The sequence below is a fragment of the Homarus americanus genome, unplaced genomic scaffold (assembly GCF_018991925.1).
Source record: "Homarus americanus isolate GMGI-L3 unplaced genomic scaffold, GMGI_Hamer_2.0 scaffold33531, whole genome shotgun sequence".
NCBI lineage: Eukaryota > Metazoa > Arthropoda > Malacostraca > Decapoda > Nephropidae > Homarus > Homarus americanus.
The window spans coordinates 4,327-22,868 of NW_024723306.1; the positions used below are offsets into that span (position 1 = coordinate 4,327).

Sequence of the window (18,542 nt, forward strand, 5' to 3'; positions counted from 1 at the left end):
TATTTGTCTCTTTAGCTAACTAAAATAAAAATTTCCAGTGTCTTGTATAGGTGCGACAGACATCAACACTCAAATGCTCGAACTAGGCGTGGCCCCTTGTAATTACAGGTTCCTCCTAGTCACCGTTTACTAGTTATTGAAAATTCCATAAATAATAATAACAACATGAGAGTTCCTGATTTTCCTTTATAATACTGAAGTGTAGGATAAGCTTAAGGAATCCATTTTGTGCATACGCTTAGCCTTGAACACTGCGGGGGAGAAAACGGAGCTGTGAAGATCTCTCGTGATGGTGACTCGCCTTTATTCCCATACCTCAGAAAGATTCACTTCTCATATCTATACTGTACTTTCCTCTTACCGAATACTAAAAATTCAACAACACATAACTCAACGAAATACTGGGAATTTTCTTCGTTTTTCTCTTTAAACTAAATATTCCTAATACAGAGGAAATGATGATTTTTACAAATATATAATAACACTATAGTCTGAGATACAGTGAGCCACAAATGCTGGTCGGCGTGGTGAGTCTCGCTCTTCTCCCCCACTGACGTTGGATCAGAATACCTGCGGCTGATTTAGAGCTTAATTAAGTAACAGGTGTAGGCGAGACGCTGGCCGAGGCTGACTAACTATGGGAGTCATACAGATTTGAGTTATTGAGACGATAGCTAGTGTACAATCGACCACTAGTTCAATAAGGCTAATACTGACCGTTGCTGAGTGACGGATCCAGGTGTTTGTGTGTCTTGTGTCACCCCTATCACACACCTCTCTACACACTCTACACCACCTCTCACACACTCTACACCACCTCTCACACACTACCTACACCTACACCTCTCACACACCTACACACACACCACTCTCTCACACACCTACACCACCTCTCACACCCCACACCACCCCTCTCACACACACACCCACACCACATCTCTCACACACCTACACCACCACACACCCACACCACCTCCTCACCTACACCACCTCTCACACCTCCACACCTCTCATTACACCCACACCACCTCTCACACACCTACACCTGCCTCTCTCACACACCTACACCACCTCTCACACACCCCACACCACCTCTCACACACCTACACCACCTCTCACCACACACACCCACACCACCCTCACACACCTACACCGCCTCTCACACACCTACACCACCTCTCACACACACTACACCGCCTCTCACACACCTACACCGCCTCTCACACACTTACACCGCCTCTCACACACCTACACCACCTCTCACACACCTACACCGCCTCTCACACACCTACATCATCCTACAGAGGAAGCAACAGCTCGGTCCGTCATAATCTGTCTGTGTTTATTTGTGGTTTGTCGTCACGTATTCAGGTGTCGAGTCAAGTGCGTCCAACTGAGGTATTTTGTCTTTGTCTTCCGAAAATTATCATGTTACTACAATTAATGGATTTTTATTGAAGGAATATATTCTGCCTGTGAGTCGAAAGGAATAAATCTTTGACATCATCAATAAAACCTTTGGCTAACGCTACTGTATCTCACTCACGTCGCTGTCACTGTTATGTTCACTAATAATAATAAATATTTCTTTATATTCTGGCGTCTGATCATCCCGTCAGCACAGGAGGCGTTTCTCTCCACCCCGCCGCCTATGTACAGTTACTCTCGCTAGCCACTTGTAGCCGGGATTGTGATTCTCCTACACAATGTTAGGTTAGTGGTTCACGGCACCACCAGCGCTGTGTCCTACAGTCAACTAATACGTGACACAAATGACGCCGTGTGCTCTAGAGTCATACATACACACACACACACATACACACGATGCCATGTATGGTATTGTCAAATGATACATGGCACAACTGGCGCCCTGTATCTTACAATCAAATGATTAATAACACAGCTGACACCATGTGTCCTACAGTCAACTGATACATGGTATAACTGGCACCATGTGTCCTACAGGCAACTCATACATGAAACAAACGGCGCCACGTGTACTACAGGCAACTGATGCCTGGCACAACTGGCGTCATGTGTCCTACACTCAACTGATACATGTTGTAAACGGCGCCACGTGTCCTACAGGCAACTGACGGGCACCAGGTGTCCTGGAACTGATACATGACTCACAAACTGGCGCCATGTATCCTGCAGAAACAATCAGGGTGGACTGGGTGGGTCCGGCCGTCTGTAGGTCGCCAGGCTTACTACTACTCTCTACGCCCAAGCTTGGTCGAGAAGGCTAGCGGTATGATATGTAATTCAAATCATAAAAACACACAAACTACAAGATCAACAGAAACGAGGCTGGAGATTAATGACTGAAATACTCCTAAATAATACCTACGACTTCAGTTATTACTACTCACGGTAAGTAAAATATTCATGATGCAACGCTTTTTTGTTTTGTTTTTTTTGTTTTGTTTTTGTTTTTTGTGTAGGCAAGTAATGAATATATCAAATCCTCTTTTGTCTCACCCGGATAAAAGTTTTATCACTTGTGGGTAACAGTGTGTCAAATCGACGGCCTGTGCATTCATTACCTAGTTCCTATGGCCAGCGTCTAGTTCCCCTCCACTGCACTCAGACACGTCGGCAGGCAGACGAGCCCCGCCCTACTGATGGAGTCCTTTTGTGGAGCCAGGAGGGATGTCTGCTGTGCCGCACCAGGTGATGTTGGAGGCACGCATGGACTAAATGTAGGGACATGGGGACAGGTGTTAGGGATTGGAACTGGTGTAAGGACATAGAACAGATGTAAGGGCATGGGACAGGTGTTAGAGCACAGAACAAGTGTAGGAGTACGGAAAATGTGAAATGATATGGAATAAGTGTGTGAGAGCACGGGGCAGGTGACAGGTAAGTGTGGGAGGGATAGTTAGTAGTGAGGATGTAGGAAGTTGTGTGAGAGGGAAGCATCGGGTGAAGGTGTGGGAGAGAGAGGTGATGGGGTGGGAGAGAGAGATGATGGGTTGGGAGAGAGAGGTGATGGGGTGGGAGAGAGAGGTGATGGGGTGGGAGAGAGAGGTGACGGGGGTGGCGGAGAGAGGTAGCAGACGTATGTATGTTTGTAAGAGAGGTGAAGGGGACGATGAGAGTGTGTTAACTGTCACACATGTTGTCTGGACACTAAGTAGGGAAACAGAGAGAAGGATCATTACACAAGGCGTCACTCAACTGGGATACACATACGGAGAGGTAACGCCCGGGAGAAACACTAAATGACAACACTAGATAGTTACAAAAGTCAAGTGTGATAAATGTTCAGTGTGGAGTTCTAAAACTGGCCACGGAAAAACATGAGCCAGGGGAAACAGACAGTCACAGAAAACGTCCATATTAGATCACCAGAAAGGGATAACAACAGCTAATTGGCTTACATGAGTCACTCCTTACATGAGGGTCAAGTCACCAAGGCGGAGCTACACGATGAGAAATAGAAGGTCCTCTTAGTGGTAAATACTATGTAATACTGATCAAATAGCAGGAGCAGAATATAGCGGCGGAAAGATTAAATTAGTAAGGGTTATTATTACTTCTCTGCTCTGGCGTTATCGTAGCAGGTGCATCACCAGGGAAGGAAAGGACTCCAGCACACACAGCATGCAGTCATCACAGCTGACTCTCTTCATTATAGGGCGAACGACATTTCTTTTTCCAGTATGACCGTCTTGTATCACGTATACCAGAAAATGGCTCAGGAAGTTCCTCCCTGCAGTAGGAGAGTTACTGCAATACGTATATATGACCTTGCCACTGAGCCAGACTGTACGTGGCCACTACAGAAGCAGCAGGAGTAGTCTATGTTTACATCCATAGAGTCTAATTTGCCTAGCCAGCAGCAGCAGCAACAACAGCAGCAGCGGTTGATTATAGTAACGCTGCCGCAGCTATTCGAGGGACACACACACATACACACGGATGACCAGTACACACTCTATTGAGGCTATGACTGTACAGCAGGTTGGACGAAGCTTACACAAGCGGGATAATCACTTGAACTGCACAACAATCACTTACGGAACAGGAGCTACGAGTTTACGCTAGTTGTGTGTCAGGTAACGAGAGGTGTGCGTGTCGGCATGGCTTGACTGTGCGTGTGTGTGGGTTTAGTTTAGGGTTCATGTGAAGGGACTGTGCTTGGTGATGTGTGGGACGTGTTTGTGGCGCGTTCTTTATGCTGTGTGTGTGTGAGGGTCGTGGTGTGCATGGGTCTGTTTTGTGGCGTGGCGTACGTGGACAGATGAAGGGTGGAGTAGAGGATATTGGGGAGAGTGGAAGGAGCTAAAGAGAATTAAGAGAGAGTGGAGGGAGATAGGAGTGAGTGGGGGAGGGGGGGAACTAGGAGATGGTGGAGGGAACTAGGAGAGGGTGGAGGGAGCTAGGAGAGGGTGGATGGAGCTCGGAGAGGGTGGGGGGAGCCAAGAGAGGGTAAAGGGAACTGAATGAGACTAAAGGGCCTGGGAGAGGGTGGAGGGAGAATCCTACGTGCCTTTGCATTAAATAAAGAACATAGTCAATTGTTTACAGTATTTGGGCCATGGCGGAGTTTTACAATACATAACATTTCGCGTCGTCATTAGTGGAATTTATTATAATACTCAACACTTCTCAGTCACACAGGAGTGAGAAAAAAAAGAAGAAATATCCCATTTTGTTTTTGGTGAGGTGGGCGTTCATCTCCTTGGCTGAGATCTTGGAGGGCATGTAGGTGGGCGCGGTTGGTTGGTTACATAGGTGTTAAGTGGGCGGTGACGCGAGTGGGCGTGGTGGAGTGGCCGGAGAACTAGACTTTGACGTATTACAAGTAGGCAGGTTTACAGGTGCAGCATAAGGAACTCATATTGCGGTAGAGGGAACGTCGAGTTCTTTTCTTGCTCCAGATGCTGAACATGTCCTCCCCGGTGAGCGCCAAGTTCCTCGAGGTAGCGTCCTCCTGTCCACACACAACACTGGTTAGCTGATGATGGTGGTGAAGAGGAGAGTAATGCTTATTATTATGGTGATGGTGATGATGGTGGTGGTGACGGTGGTGAAGAGGATAGAAATGCTTATTATTATGGTGGTGGTGGTGGTGGTGGTGGTGGTGGTGGTGGTGGTGGTGGTGGTGGTGGTGGTGGTGATGACGGTGGTGGTGACGGTGGTGAAGATGACAGAAATGCTTATTATATGGTGGTGGCGGTGGTGGTGGTGGTGGTGGTGTGGTGGTGGTGGTGGTGGTGGTGGTGGTGGTGGTGATGATGACGGTGGTGGTGACTTGGTGGTGAAGAGGATAGAAATGCTTATTATTGGTGGTGGTGGTGGTGGTGGTGGTGATGACGGTGGTGGTGACGGTGGTGAAGAGGATAGAAATGCTTATTATTATGGTGGTGGTGGTGGTGGTGGTGGTGGTGGTGATGGTGGTGGTGGTGGTGGTGGTGGTGGTGGTGGTGATGGTGGTGATGGTGGTGGTGACGGTGGTGGTGATAATGGTGGTGAAGAAGATAATACTTATTATTATGATGGTGGTGGTGGTGGTGATGGTGGTGGTGACGGTGGTGGTGATAGTGGTGATGGTGGTGGTGACTTGGTGGTGGATAATGTAGAAGAAGAGAGTAGTACTTATTATTATGGTGGTGGTGATGGTGGTGGTAATGATTGGTGGCGGTGAGGGTAGTGGTCATGATGGTGGTGGTGATGATGGTGGCGGAGGGTAGTGGTCATGATGGTGGTGGTGATGATGGTGGTGGCGGTGAGGGTAGTGGTGATGATAATGATGTCGATGGTCGTGTTATTGATTATGATGATGTGATGATGATAATTATTATTCTTATTTCATCATTATCAATTTTATTAGTTCATATGAGAGAAATGTTAGTCTATCATTATTACATACAGAGTGTGTGTGTGTGTGTGTGTGTGTGTGTGTGTGTGTGTGTGTGTGTGTGTGTGTGTGTGTGTGTGTGTGTGTGTGTGTGACGATAGTTTGGGACCTGCACTCAGTATTTATGTTAATATATGAATGTAGTGATCCCTCTCCCTTACTCCAACCCTCTCGTTCACGTACACTCTTTCCATTCAATCAATCACTTATCTCTCTTGCATTGTCTCTCTCTCATCCATTACCCTTTCCTCTCGTTCACGCCCCTCCACCTTCTCTCCCTTCCGTCTATGGTATAAAATCCTTGTTATATTCACACGTTTATTCCCAGCTTAAAATGTGAAACCTTTAGCTGAATTGTATTTATCTTGTGATGTTGTCAAAAATACTTAAGTGATGAGATACCTGAGTTTAATTAAAATTACCTATTGCATATACAGTAGGTAATTTATGGGGTTTGTATAGATAAATACTATTATCAATTATTATTATTATTATTATTATTATTATTATTATTATTATTATTATTATTATTATTATTATTATTATTATTATTATTATTATTAATTCATTTATTATTAATGTTCTTGTTATGAAAAATTCTCAAGCACAATTCTCCCACACTCCCCCCTCCCTCACCCACTCCCTCCCTCCCTCACTCCATCTATGGCCTGACCTGTGGCATATACTCCAGCATCTCCTTCAGGATGGCCAGGATATCTTCACTGTCCTTCTCTATGCTGCAGATCTCCTCCTGTTGAAAGTCCGGCTGCAGGGTCTTACAAAGCAGCAGCTGAGAGATGACTCCAAGGCCGCCCATACCAGAAGGACCTGGCTTGTTCTCTGTAACACATGAGCCCTGTTAGTGATGGGGCAGGGTGGTCATACAGATGTGTTATGTATTACTTCCTATGTATCACTGCTCTCCTAGCTCCCTATGTGTCACTGCTTTCCTAGTTCCTTATGTGTCACTGCTCGTTCCTTATGTGTCACTGCTCTCCTAGCTCCCTATGTGTCACTGTTCTCCTACCTGTAGTTCCCTATGTGTCAATGTTCTCCTAGCTCCTTATGTGTCACTGCTCTCCTATGTGTCACTGCTCTCCTAGTTCCCAATGTGTCACTGCTTTCCTAGTTCCTTATGTGTCATTGCTCGCCTGGCTCCTTATGTGTCACTGTCCACCCATAATGTATCACTGGTCTATGATAGCTCCACATGAGGTACCATTAGGGTATTAAACATCGGGTGATATTAAACAGGTGTGTTTAATCTTCAGGTGAAACTTTGTATCCGACTCAAGACCAACATACATTTATTATCTGTTCGGTGTATTGTCATTTCTCAACATAAGTATATATAACATTTGGCAGTATTAAGGATTACGTTTCTATTTCATCAATAAAAAATAAATAAAATGTTATATCACTCGTCAGAAGTACTGTACCAAGATAGTGTTGTTTATGGGTAGAAGAAAACCTGAAAAAGAAAACGGAAAATAGACAACATAAAAGAGAAAACGGATATGAACGAGGGAGACTATATTGATTACGAGAGAATAAGCTGTGGTTCTAATATTAAATTTATGAGTTGAGGTTGAGATGAATATACTGTGAATTTGCCAAGACGAGTTCTATAATGCTAAAAATCTGTTTGTTTGAGCTGCAGAAACTGGATAGCGTTTGACCGTGCCTTTCTGATCTCTCACCCCCCACCTCCTACCTCTCAACTTTGACCTCTCACCTCTCACCTTTGACCTCTCACTTCTGATCTATTGAAATTAAAACTGTAGTCTTCCGGCAGATTTAAAAAACCGGACATTGCCTGGGAAGTCGGGTGAGGCCAGTTGAAAAGGTTAGATAATTACGCCTTCTACTGACAGACAGACAGACAGAGTGAAGAACTTGCGTGACAAACAACTATATTATTGACATATTCTAAAGGGAAAACGAGAGAGAGAGAGAGAGAGAGAGAGAGAGAGAGAGAGAGAGAGAGAGAGAGAGAGAGAGAGAGAGAGAGATTTTCACACACTAAGTTTAATACGCAATAAAGACCTTAAGTACACTGGAGGATGAGGAAAAGAGCTAATCAGGAGATGTGAGGTAATGGTGTAGTTTGGAGGGGTGGTGGGAGGGTGTAGTGTGGTGGGTGGTGGGAGGGGTAGTGGAGGGTGGTAGTGTGGGAGGTGGGTAGTGTGGAGGGGTGGGGAGGGAGGGCGTGGTGGTGGAGGGGTGGTGGTGGAGGTGGTGTGGTGTAGTGTGGAGTGGTGGTAGTGGAGGTGGTAGTGAGGTGGTGTGGGAGGGTAGTGTGGGAGGGTGGTGCAGTGTGGAGGGGTGTAGTGAGTGTGGAGTGGAGTGGGGTGTGGGTGTGGTGGGAGTGGTGGTGGGAGTGGGAGGGGTGGTGTGGGGTGTAGTGTGGGAGGGGTGGTGGGGAGGGTGGGAGGAGGTGGTGGGAGTGGTGTAGGGGAGGGTGGTGTAGTGTGGAGTGGGGTGGTGTAGTGCGGAGTGAGGTGGTGTAGTGAGGAGTGTAGCAGCGTTGTGTGGTGTGCTGCAAAGTGGAGTGGAATGGAGTGGTGTGATGTGGAGTGTAGCAGCATGGTATGGAGTGTAGCCCGATGGTGTAGAATGGAGTGGGGTGGAGTGGTGAGGTGTGGAGTGTAGTAGCATGGAGTGGAGTGGTGTGGAGAGTAGCAGCATGGTGTGGAGCGGAGTGGAGTGGAGTGCAGCAGGATGGTGTGGAGTGGGATGGAGTGGGGTGAAGATGCCTTAGAGTGTACCAACATGAAAGGCAGTCGTGGAGGGGCGCTAATAGTCAGTAAACATGAGTGTGATGCTGTACGTTTGTGGAGAGTTAACAGGGAGAGTTAACAGGGAGAGTTAACAGGGAGAGTTAACAGGGAGAGTTAACAGGAAGAGTTAACAGGAAGAGTTAACAGGAAGAGTTAACAGGGAGAGTTAACAGGGAGAGTTAACAGGAAGCGTTAACAGGGAGAGTTAACAGGGAGAGTTAACAGGAAGAGTTAACAGGGAGAGTTAACAGGGAGAGTTAACAGGAAGAGTTAACAGGGAGAGTTAACAGGAAGAGCACAGGAGTGAGTTGGCTGTGAGAGTTAACAGGAGAGTTAATATGAAGAGTTAACAGGAGAAAGCACAGGAGGAGCTAACAGGAGGAGTTAACAGGGAGTTAATAGGAGAAAGTAATAGAAGAGTTAACAGGAGAGTTAACAGGAGAGTTAACAGGAAGAGTTAACAGGAGAGTTAACAGGAGAGCACAGGAAGAGTTAACAGAAAGAGTTAACAGGAAGAGTTAACAGGGAGAGTTAACAGGAGAGTTAACAGGAAGAAGCAGGAGAGTTAACAGGGAGTTAACAGGAAGAGTTTAATAGGGAGAGTTAACAGGAGAGTTAATAGGAAGAGTTAACAGGAGAGTTAACAGGAAGAGTTAACAGGAGAGTTAACAGGAGTTAACAGAAGAGTTAACAGGAAGAGTTAACAGGGGACAGCAATGGTGGGAGCAATTGGTGAAGAAAGTTAACAGGAGAGTTAACAGGAGAGCAACAGGAGGAGTTAACAGGAGAGTTAACAGGAGAGTTAACAGGAAGAGTTAACAGGAGAGTTAATGAGTTAACAGAAGAGTTAACAGGAGAGTAACAGGAGGAGTTAACAGGAGAGTTAACAGGAAGAGTTAACAGGAGAGTTAACAGGAGGAGTTAACAGGGAGAGTTAACATGAAGAGCGTAATAGGAGTTAACAGGGAGAGTTAACAGGAGAGCACAGGAGTTAACAGGAGGAGTTAACAGAAAGAGTTAACAGGAAGAGTTAACAGGGAGAGTTAACAGGGAGAGTTAACAGGAAGAGTTAACAGGGAGAGTTAACAGGGAGAGTTAACAGGGAGAGTTAACAGGGAGAGTTAACAGGGAGAGTTAACAGGAAGAGTTAACAGGAAGAGTTAACAGGGATCGTTAACAGGCAAGAGGAAAGGGAAATGAGAGGGGTAGAAGGAGGTGAGTCAGAAAAGGAGATGAAAGGGAGGAGAGGCAAGAGAGAAATAAGGGAAGAATCATACACCAAACATCTCCTGAAAATAATGTCTCATACACACACACACACACACACACACACACACACACACACACACACATACACACACACACACACACACACACACACACACACACACACACACACATACACACACACATACACACACACACTGGACTCTAATACTCTGACTACAATTATAATTTCCTCGTAAATTTTGCAGCTTTGAGTTTATTGCGTTTGTTTCCCGGAGGCTCAGAGGCTATACCAATTCACTGATAGAATATTTAGTGATAATTAATTTTCTTACTTTCACGGTAGAGAGAAGAAAGGTAAAGGAAATTAAAGAGAGAGATAATTCACACTAAGGTATCCGTACAGGTGAATAATTAAGGATTTTTGACACAGGTTAAAGAAAAAAAGGGGTTGTATATTTTGATCAGATTTGTTTACTAAACTTTCTTAATTGATTATCCTAAACTTTTATTAATTTTATTCACTTTTTTTTCTATCTCTCTCTTTCTCTTTGTTTCTCGTTACGTTAATTCACACACACACAAAACTTATTTATTTTCTTCGTTCTTGGCATCTGTCCGAGAGAGAGAGAGAGAGAGAGAGAGAGAGAGAGAGAGAGAGAGAGAGAATTAACTTTACCAATATAAGTTTTACAGTGAAGGAAACTCAAGTTCACTTTCACTTTAAAACAATACTGTAATAATAAAGTACAATTGGAGGAGTGAGTTAGTAAATAAGACGGTGGGGTTCCTTCTTTAAAAAATCCTTCCAGCATCACACGGAAAGAAAAATACTGTACATGTATCTTGGAATTAATGCATTGGCGCTTTTACATTAGTTCAACCACCTGAAAATTGTTTAAAGCAGTGTACCAGTAAGTTGTTTTCTATGAGAGAGAGAGAGAGAGAGAGAGAGAGAGAGAGAGAGAGAGAGAGAGAGAGAGAGAGAGAGAGAGAGAGAGAGAGAGAGAGAGAGAGAGAGAGAGAGAGAGAGAGAGACCAAGGAAGCTAAAAGAGTGTTAAAAAAAACGCGATAGGGGTCAACAATGAGTGAATGAGGCGGGGAAAATGAGGTGAGGTAGAATGAGGTGGGGCAAAATGAGGTGAGGTAGAAATGAAGTAAAGAAAGGAGGAAGGAAGAAGGCTGCGGTTATTCTTTTCCCTTAATGATAAAAACAACGCACATGGGGGGAGTTAGGGGAGGGAGTCTCTTTCTAGCGACTTATTGAATGCCTGGCTTCTAGTTTCATGAGAGGGAAGTCAAACATCTCTTTGCCTGGGGGAGAAGGGGAGAAACGTGTACACCTAACATCTTCATATGAGGAGCATTTTAGATGGGGAGGGGGAGTTGGGGGGGGCAAGGGGGGAGGGGGAGGGACAGGGGGGGTGTGGGAATGAAGGAGGGGAAGGGAGGAGGAGCGGGGAAAAGGAGGGGATGAGGGTGAGGGATAGGTTGTCTGCCTACCCAGCTACAGGATCCTAGAGCAGGCCACATGGGGATAGAGCAGTTTATACACTAGTAAAAAAGGGAGTGGTACTTTAGAAGCGAGGTTGAATGTGAAGAGGAAAAAGAAAAGGCATTTGAACAGTGGCCTCCTTGAGAAGCTGCCACACAACACAGGTCTCGGTGGTGTGGTAACTCTTTGAGAAGGAATCAAGGCGGTTATTTCTGTTTGGTTTCGTTTATTTCAGAAGAAAACACGAAATTTGTTGAAGTACTGATGAAAATATTAACTAGAGGTAAGTACTGTACAAACTCACGATGGATAATGTGTTTTTATAAGCTATGACCTTGAATTTTGACCTTCTAGGGGTTGTTATGGACTATATGTATATCAACCTAACCTAACCTAACCTAACAATGGACCTCGACTCCAACATTCAGCGATTTCTGACCAACCACCTTCCCAAATATTGTATCTCTCCAGGTGACCACAACTCTTAATTTCACTTATCCATCCCAGTCTCGGCCTTCACCTTCCCTCTCCTACACACCACAATTACCTATTATAATATTTCTCCCACTACTACTATAATTACAAATATTAATGAGAAATAACTATAATTATAGGCAAGAGAATCCACAATAGTCATTAATACCAGACAGGTGAGAAGCATCGGACTAATGACAAATGTATTTATATCTCATTACACAGCCGACAGTAAGTAGTTACGTGACAAGCGCTGTAACATTTATTATTCACCCAAACTCTAATTACCAGAGAGAGATAAAAAAAAGGGCGAGGTGAGGGTTGTTAGCGACTCATCAACAGTGAAGAGTTGGGAACACTTTAGTTATATTCTTACTGTTTGTTTATTATTATCTCTACCTATTGTTAGGAGAGAGAGAGAGAGAGAGAGAGAGAGAGAGAGAGAGAGAGAGAGAGAGAGAGAGAGAGAGAGAGAGAGAGTCCCTACTCACCTGGTAACTCTCCTACAGGTATTCCCAGGTGTCTCTCCCCTTCCCTCTCCTGCCCCTATGATATTTTTTTTTACTCAAGGATGGTCGCCCACAATAAATGTCTATTCTGGGATTTTAATCGTGAAAATGGAAACGTTAGACAATTAAATGGTAGGGGAGAGTATGGGAGAATGGGGGAGATAGGGAGAATGGGAAGGAGGGGGAGAAAGGAGGAGAAAGTGGGATCAGGGGGAGAATAGGTTGTGGGGAGTTACTGGGAAGGATTTAGTAATTATTGAGAAGTATTGTTGAGGAAAACTTGATCTGTAATGTAGTGTAATTATGGTGACTGGTAGTGGTGGTGGTGGTGATGGTGGTGGTGGTGTGATGGTGGTGTGGTGGTGGTGGTGGTGATGGTGGTGTGGTGTGGTGGTGATGGTGGTGGTGGTGGTGGTGGTGGGTGGTGGTGGTGGTGTGGTGGTGGTGATGATGGTGGTGGTGGTGGTGATGATGGTAGTGGTAATAGTACAGTATCTATGAATCTCTTAAATTTATACCCAAGAAATTTGTAACATTCATATATCCTTTATTTTTTAACCAATATAACTCACTAATTAGCTATTGATATCTCCGCAGTGTAATTTATCAATAAACAATGTTTGTGTAAGTCAATGTTTACAAGGTTATGAGTCTGGCCCCATCTTGATTTGTATCACCAGAGTACAAACTAAGGCAAGTAACAGTTTCTCGAGGCAACAGACCTTCAACTTTGAAACGTTTGTCCTCAGGTGAATCACAAAACTTGTTATTTAGAGCCAGGCGGGTGAGCATATCTCTGTTAATTGAGATTGTCTGGCGGGCAAGTCTGGTCCTTGCTTGATAAAACAGGTGGGAGGAGGATTAATGCAAGCCTTGAGCTCTACCCCTGCCGAGAGAGAGAGAGAGAGAGAGAGAGAGAGAGAGAGAGAGAGAGAGAGAGTTGTGAAAAGGAAAAAGAAAATCGTAGCGGAGATGGAAAAGGAACACAAACAATGGAATGGTTACAGACAATACCAGGAGAAACACTATGGAGCTGGGGGGGCAGGATGGGTCAAGGGTTGGTGGGGGCAGGGGAGGGTATAATACCCGATCCCCCCCATACTCGTCTTCACGCCCAACAACACCCCCTGACACTAATACAATTACCATCACAACACAGGATAGATAACATGTTTTTCCGAGATTCTACCACACACACACACACACACACACACACACACACACACACACACACACACACATACATGAACTAGTACAATAAGCTTACTACTCGCTTGTGTGACGTGAGCACAGAACACAACAACATCTCAGATAAACTCAGCATCTCGCCTGTGTCTTGAGATGAGGACACAGCAGGAGCCAGAACTCAGGTAAGCTCTCTCTCTCTCTACCTACCTGGGACCTCCAGAGACACCTTAATTAACGTGTCAAGATACCTGGCGGATCCTCCTCCCAGGCAGCAAATCATTCCATATGCATCCTAAAACTCCTTCCTTCAGTGTTAAATATCCTTTCCTACCTTTCCTAAACATTTATCATCATTTCTTTCTCCTATTCCTCTTTCGGTAATCCCTATTATCATTCCTTTAGTCGTGTTTATCATCATTTGTCTCTCTCTCATCTCTCCTCCAGCCATTTTTTATTATTATTGTTATTAATATCTCTTTCCTCCTTCCTCCATTCTTTGTTTATCATTATTATGTATTGTCTCTTCATCCCCTCTCCCTTATATAGCAGAGGTGGCACTCTCCCTTATATAGCAGAGGTGGCACTCTCCCTTATATAGCAGAGGTGGCACTCTCCCTTATATAGCAGAGGTGGCACTCTCCCTTATATAGCAGAGGTGGCACTCTCCCTTATATAGCAGAGGTGGCACTCTCCCTTATATAGCAGAGGTGGCACTCTCCCTTATATAGCAGAGGTGGCACTACCCTAACAGAGTGAAGGCAACAAGTCCATGGAATGTACGTAACAAAACTGTCCAGTGTAGATGTGGCAACCCCGTCCCCTCACCTCCCCCTACGTGGATCACATGTCTCTTCTCTCCTTTGCTTCTTCCCTTCCTCCCTCCTCCTTCCCTCCATCCTTTGCTCACTCCATCCCTTTACAGTGAAGGTACCACAACGGCATAACCTAATCCCTCCCTCCCTCTTTAGTTGGGTTGGTATCCTTCGAGTGGCACATCCTAAGAAGTCGAGGCGACACTCCCTTCCCTTAGAATAGAAGCAGCACCCTCCCTCCCTTTAGAATGTAGGTGCTATTATCCCTTCCCTCCTCCTCTCTATCCCCTTTCCATCCTCTCTACCCCCCATCCCCTCTGCTCAGGCTCCCATAACCCCCTGCGGCTGGCAAGGTATCATTACTGGGCCTTTCTCCAGCTACTCCGGCAGTCATGGACCTCCGACATGGTAAACAAGACGCCAGTGTCCGCTTCTCTCACTCACTGTGGTCCTGCTGTGTCCCAAGGGTGTTTATACGCGTGTGTGTGTATGTGTGTACCTGCGTGTATATGTGTGTGTAGGTGTGTGTGTAGGTGTGTATGTATGTGTAACTGCGTGTACATGTGTGTGTGTGTGTGTGTGTGTTTATGATCAAATTTTCTCTATAATTTCCTCGCCGTAATAAAGGGAGAGAAAAAGACAAAGATAAAATAAGAGAACAAGTAACAATAGAATACCTGATAATATTTGGACACACTCGTATAGTGTATCACCCCGGTCCCTCGCGCGTTCAAAGTAATAGACTAATAACAGCTATCCTATCGCTTACTGCCTCTACCTGCGAACATAACACAGACACTCCTACACCTGACGACTATCTACACGATCTATAACACAACATAACCCGGAACTAATACCCAGCAACACGCTATATCCGTTTCCTGTTAACAAGAATGATGTGGATGTCATAATATAAAATGAATTTTATTACTATACATTACCCTAGCAACCACTGCACTTGTCTGAGCTGTGACGGTTGCTAAGGGCGAATGGAAGTGGAAAGATGGCATTGAAGTATAGTGTAAGGGGGAGGAGGTGGCTCAGTACAGTGATGGAGGTAATTCACCATAGCACTCGGTCACGTCAAGGCACCACTCACCATAGTACTCGGTCATGTCAAGGCACCACTCACCATAGTACTCGGTCACGTCAAGGCATCACTCACCATAGTACTCGGTCATGTCAAGGCACCACTCACCATAGTACTCGGTCACGTCAAGGCATCACTCACCATAGTACTCGGTCATGTCAAGGCACCACTCACCATAGTACTCGGTCACGTCAAGGCATCACTCACCATAGTACTCGGTCACGTCAAGGCATCACTCACCATAGTACTCGGTCATGTCAAGGCACCACTCACCATAGTACTCGGTCACGTCAAGGCACCACTCACCATAGTACTCTGTCATGTCGACTGGCATGGTCTGAACGAGTCTCTTGCACTTGCGGAGTTCCCTGGACATGAGCTGAGTGCAGGCCACCAGGTGCACAAAGTTCTGGTTGTCGACGGGGATGCCCTCAGCCACGTCGCTGCCAACAAACACATACCAGTTAGTGACAAGGACATACCCTGGGGGAACATGGGAATACCCTGGGGAGACAAGGACATATCGTGGAGAACCAGGACATACCCTGGGGAAAAGGATATACCCCTGTACACTAGGGTACAGGTACACACCCAGTGGAGAACAAAAACATTACCATCTGACCTTCAAAAAAAAAAGAACGATAACAACAAATACAAAATCTCACAGTCAATAATAACTTCCACATGAACAAGATTCATTACCTACGTTAGAAACACATGAAAAAACAACACCATCCCTCACGAGATAAAAACATCTTCAGTAAGGTCAGAACCCCCCCCCCCCTGCACCCCCAGAATTTGGTTGCGACAACATGTAAAAACTTCGCTGGGAAAAATAACTTCTCTTCTCATATAAAAATATCAGATTCAGCAGCAAAAACGTTACTAATTCTCAAGAATACAATATACATCTGAGAGTCATGATGAGAAGAAGAAATCCTTAGTAAAACAGAGCCACGAATTCCTTCCATTATCTCAGTTTCTCGCTTAAAATCAGAATAACAAAATCTTTAAAACATCCGGCAATTAACACTGACGCAGGTAAGAGGATTTCGAGTCTAGATTTTATAAGGTTTTGAGAGAAGGAATGTGACGTACTAATGTTGGTATGGCCAGACGTGATGTAGAGGTATGAGAGACGAGACACCTGGAGGGGGGATAGTTTTAACGTGCTGACACAGAAGTAGGGAGTGGATGACCTGACCTACTGTTTACTGATGATCCTGTTAACTTAGATAAAATAAAGATGATTGGTCAAAGGGGGAAGTATTAGGGAAGGAGGGTGGTAAGGGGTGAGATTGGGGAAGGGGAGAATTAAAGGAAGGGGGAGTGGAAGGGAAGGGGGGAAGGGGATGTGGGAATCATCAGAGTAATTACATTATCCGGTCTATTACCACAAGTGTCAGGGGAGTACTAGATGGTGGTGGTTGCGCCTCTTGTGCTGTCTCCTCGCTCATTACAGCTCTAATTGGCAGTTAGACACAACAGCTCTAGCTCGGCAGACAAGGGAGAGTGACGAGGGATCACTATAATTTCATGTGTAAGTTTGTCATCCCTCGGCCCACTCTGACCTAATGGGGATAATGACATGACTGACACACTAATGGGGTAATTACATAACTGAGACACTAATAGGGTAATTACATGATTGAGACACAAATGGGGTTATCCCTAGGTCTTCCTGGTCATATGGGGATAATGACATGACTGGCAAACTAATGGGTAATAGGAAAATTGAGAGCTAATGGGTGAAGGACTCATAACGCCGGGCTGTGAGGTCACTACTGAATATTTCCATCACCATTAGTGCTAGAGTTGTAGAGGCTGACAACAACAACAACACACACACACACACACACACACACACATAAACGTGCACATACACGTACACATGGCCTTGCAAATTGTCCCGTTCCATGAGATTTAAACAACTGAATTCCAAGACGGTTCAACTGATAGATAGATAGATAGATAGATAGATAGATAGATAGATAGATAGATAGATAGATAGATAGATAGACTGCGAGCTAAACTGAGATGTTTAATCTTCAAGTGTTTCTCTTTGATTCTAAAACCTAACACGACAGTATTTTAACATTACGAGAAATATGATTGAGTGTTATTGGTGAACCTTTAATATACTCGTGCTGGTCGTAAATCCTGGTTGAGCGGTTGACTTAACGCTCACACACACACACACTGCCGCTTTAACGAGAGTTTTCTGGAGTCTCAGTGTTACCAGACTTGAGGTACATGACAACAGTAACCCACATAAATAAAGCTCTTCCCTCAGTGTTACCAGACTCACAACACAACACTGACACATACTGACACAGCTCTTCCCTCAGTGTTACCAGATTTACAACACAACACTGACACATACTGACACAGCTCTTCCCTCAGTGTTACCAGATTTACAACACAACACTGACACATCTCTCCCCTTACTGAACTCTCTGGACACCTTAAAAGTGTCCTGTTGGCGTCTTAAAGTAGGCTGTGGTCCCTTTCATGGTGGAGGTCCCTTTAACACTGCATTCTTCCTCCTCCTTCCCCCTCCTCCTCCTGTTCATTATTCTCCCTTCCTCATGTTTCTCTTCCCCCTTCCTCTTTCTTCATGCTACTCCTCCTACTCCTACTCCTCCTTCTTCTACCCCTTCTCCTCTTCCTCCTACCCCGTTTCTCTTTCTCCTCCTCCAACCCTCACCATCCGACATACCTCTACCTCCTCCCCCTACACCCCCCCTCTCCCTCCCTTACCAACCTCACTCAAAAACAAGATAAAGATCCAAGTTGGTGGTGGAACGCAGAGGCTCTTTCTTGGGGGTCCTCTTCCCGTTTTCTATATCTTCTCGTTTTCTTTATCTTCCCATTTTCTTTCCTCTTCACGTATTTTCTAAAAACTTTCTTGAACTCCGGGATCTTTTTTTTTAGTTACTTATTTTTTTTTCTCCAGACCAACTGCGGCCAAAAGGGAGAATTTTTTTTATACATTCTGTTGTCGTTGACCCCTCCCCCTCCTTTGCCCTTATGAACCCCGTGTCGTCGTTCATCCTTCCCCCCACATACACAAATTTGGAAGGTAGTCAGTCAGAGAATC

At 45.0% G+C, this 18,542-nt stretch overlaps 1 protein-coding gene across 2 annotated transcripts in view; it reads right to left on the reverse strand.

Annotated features, from left to right (window-relative positions):
• Nucleotides 1–1,220: 1,220 nt before the first annotated feature.
• LOC121863391 overlaps nucleotides 1,221–18,542 on the reverse strand; it is an 82,696-nt gene continuing 65,374 nt past the window's right edge. Inside the window, exons 3-5 of one of the 2 annotated variants that reach the window (XM_042362013.1) lie at nucleotides 15,749–15,885; nucleotides 6,540–6,706; nucleotides 1,221–4,939 (exon numbers count right to left, since the gene is read on the reverse strand). In XM_042362013.1, coding sequence (XP_042217947.1) covers nucleotides 4,805–4,939; nucleotides 6,540–6,706; nucleotides 15,749–15,818 — 372 coding nt within the window. In that variant the 5' untranslated portion in view covers nucleotides 15,819–15,885 and the 3' untranslated portion in view covers nucleotides 1,221–4,804. Of the gene's footprint in view, nucleotides 4,964–6,539; nucleotides 6,707–15,748; nucleotides 15,886–18,542 lie in introns of both variants that reach the window. The other variant, XM_042362012.1, reaches the window with a different exon arrangement.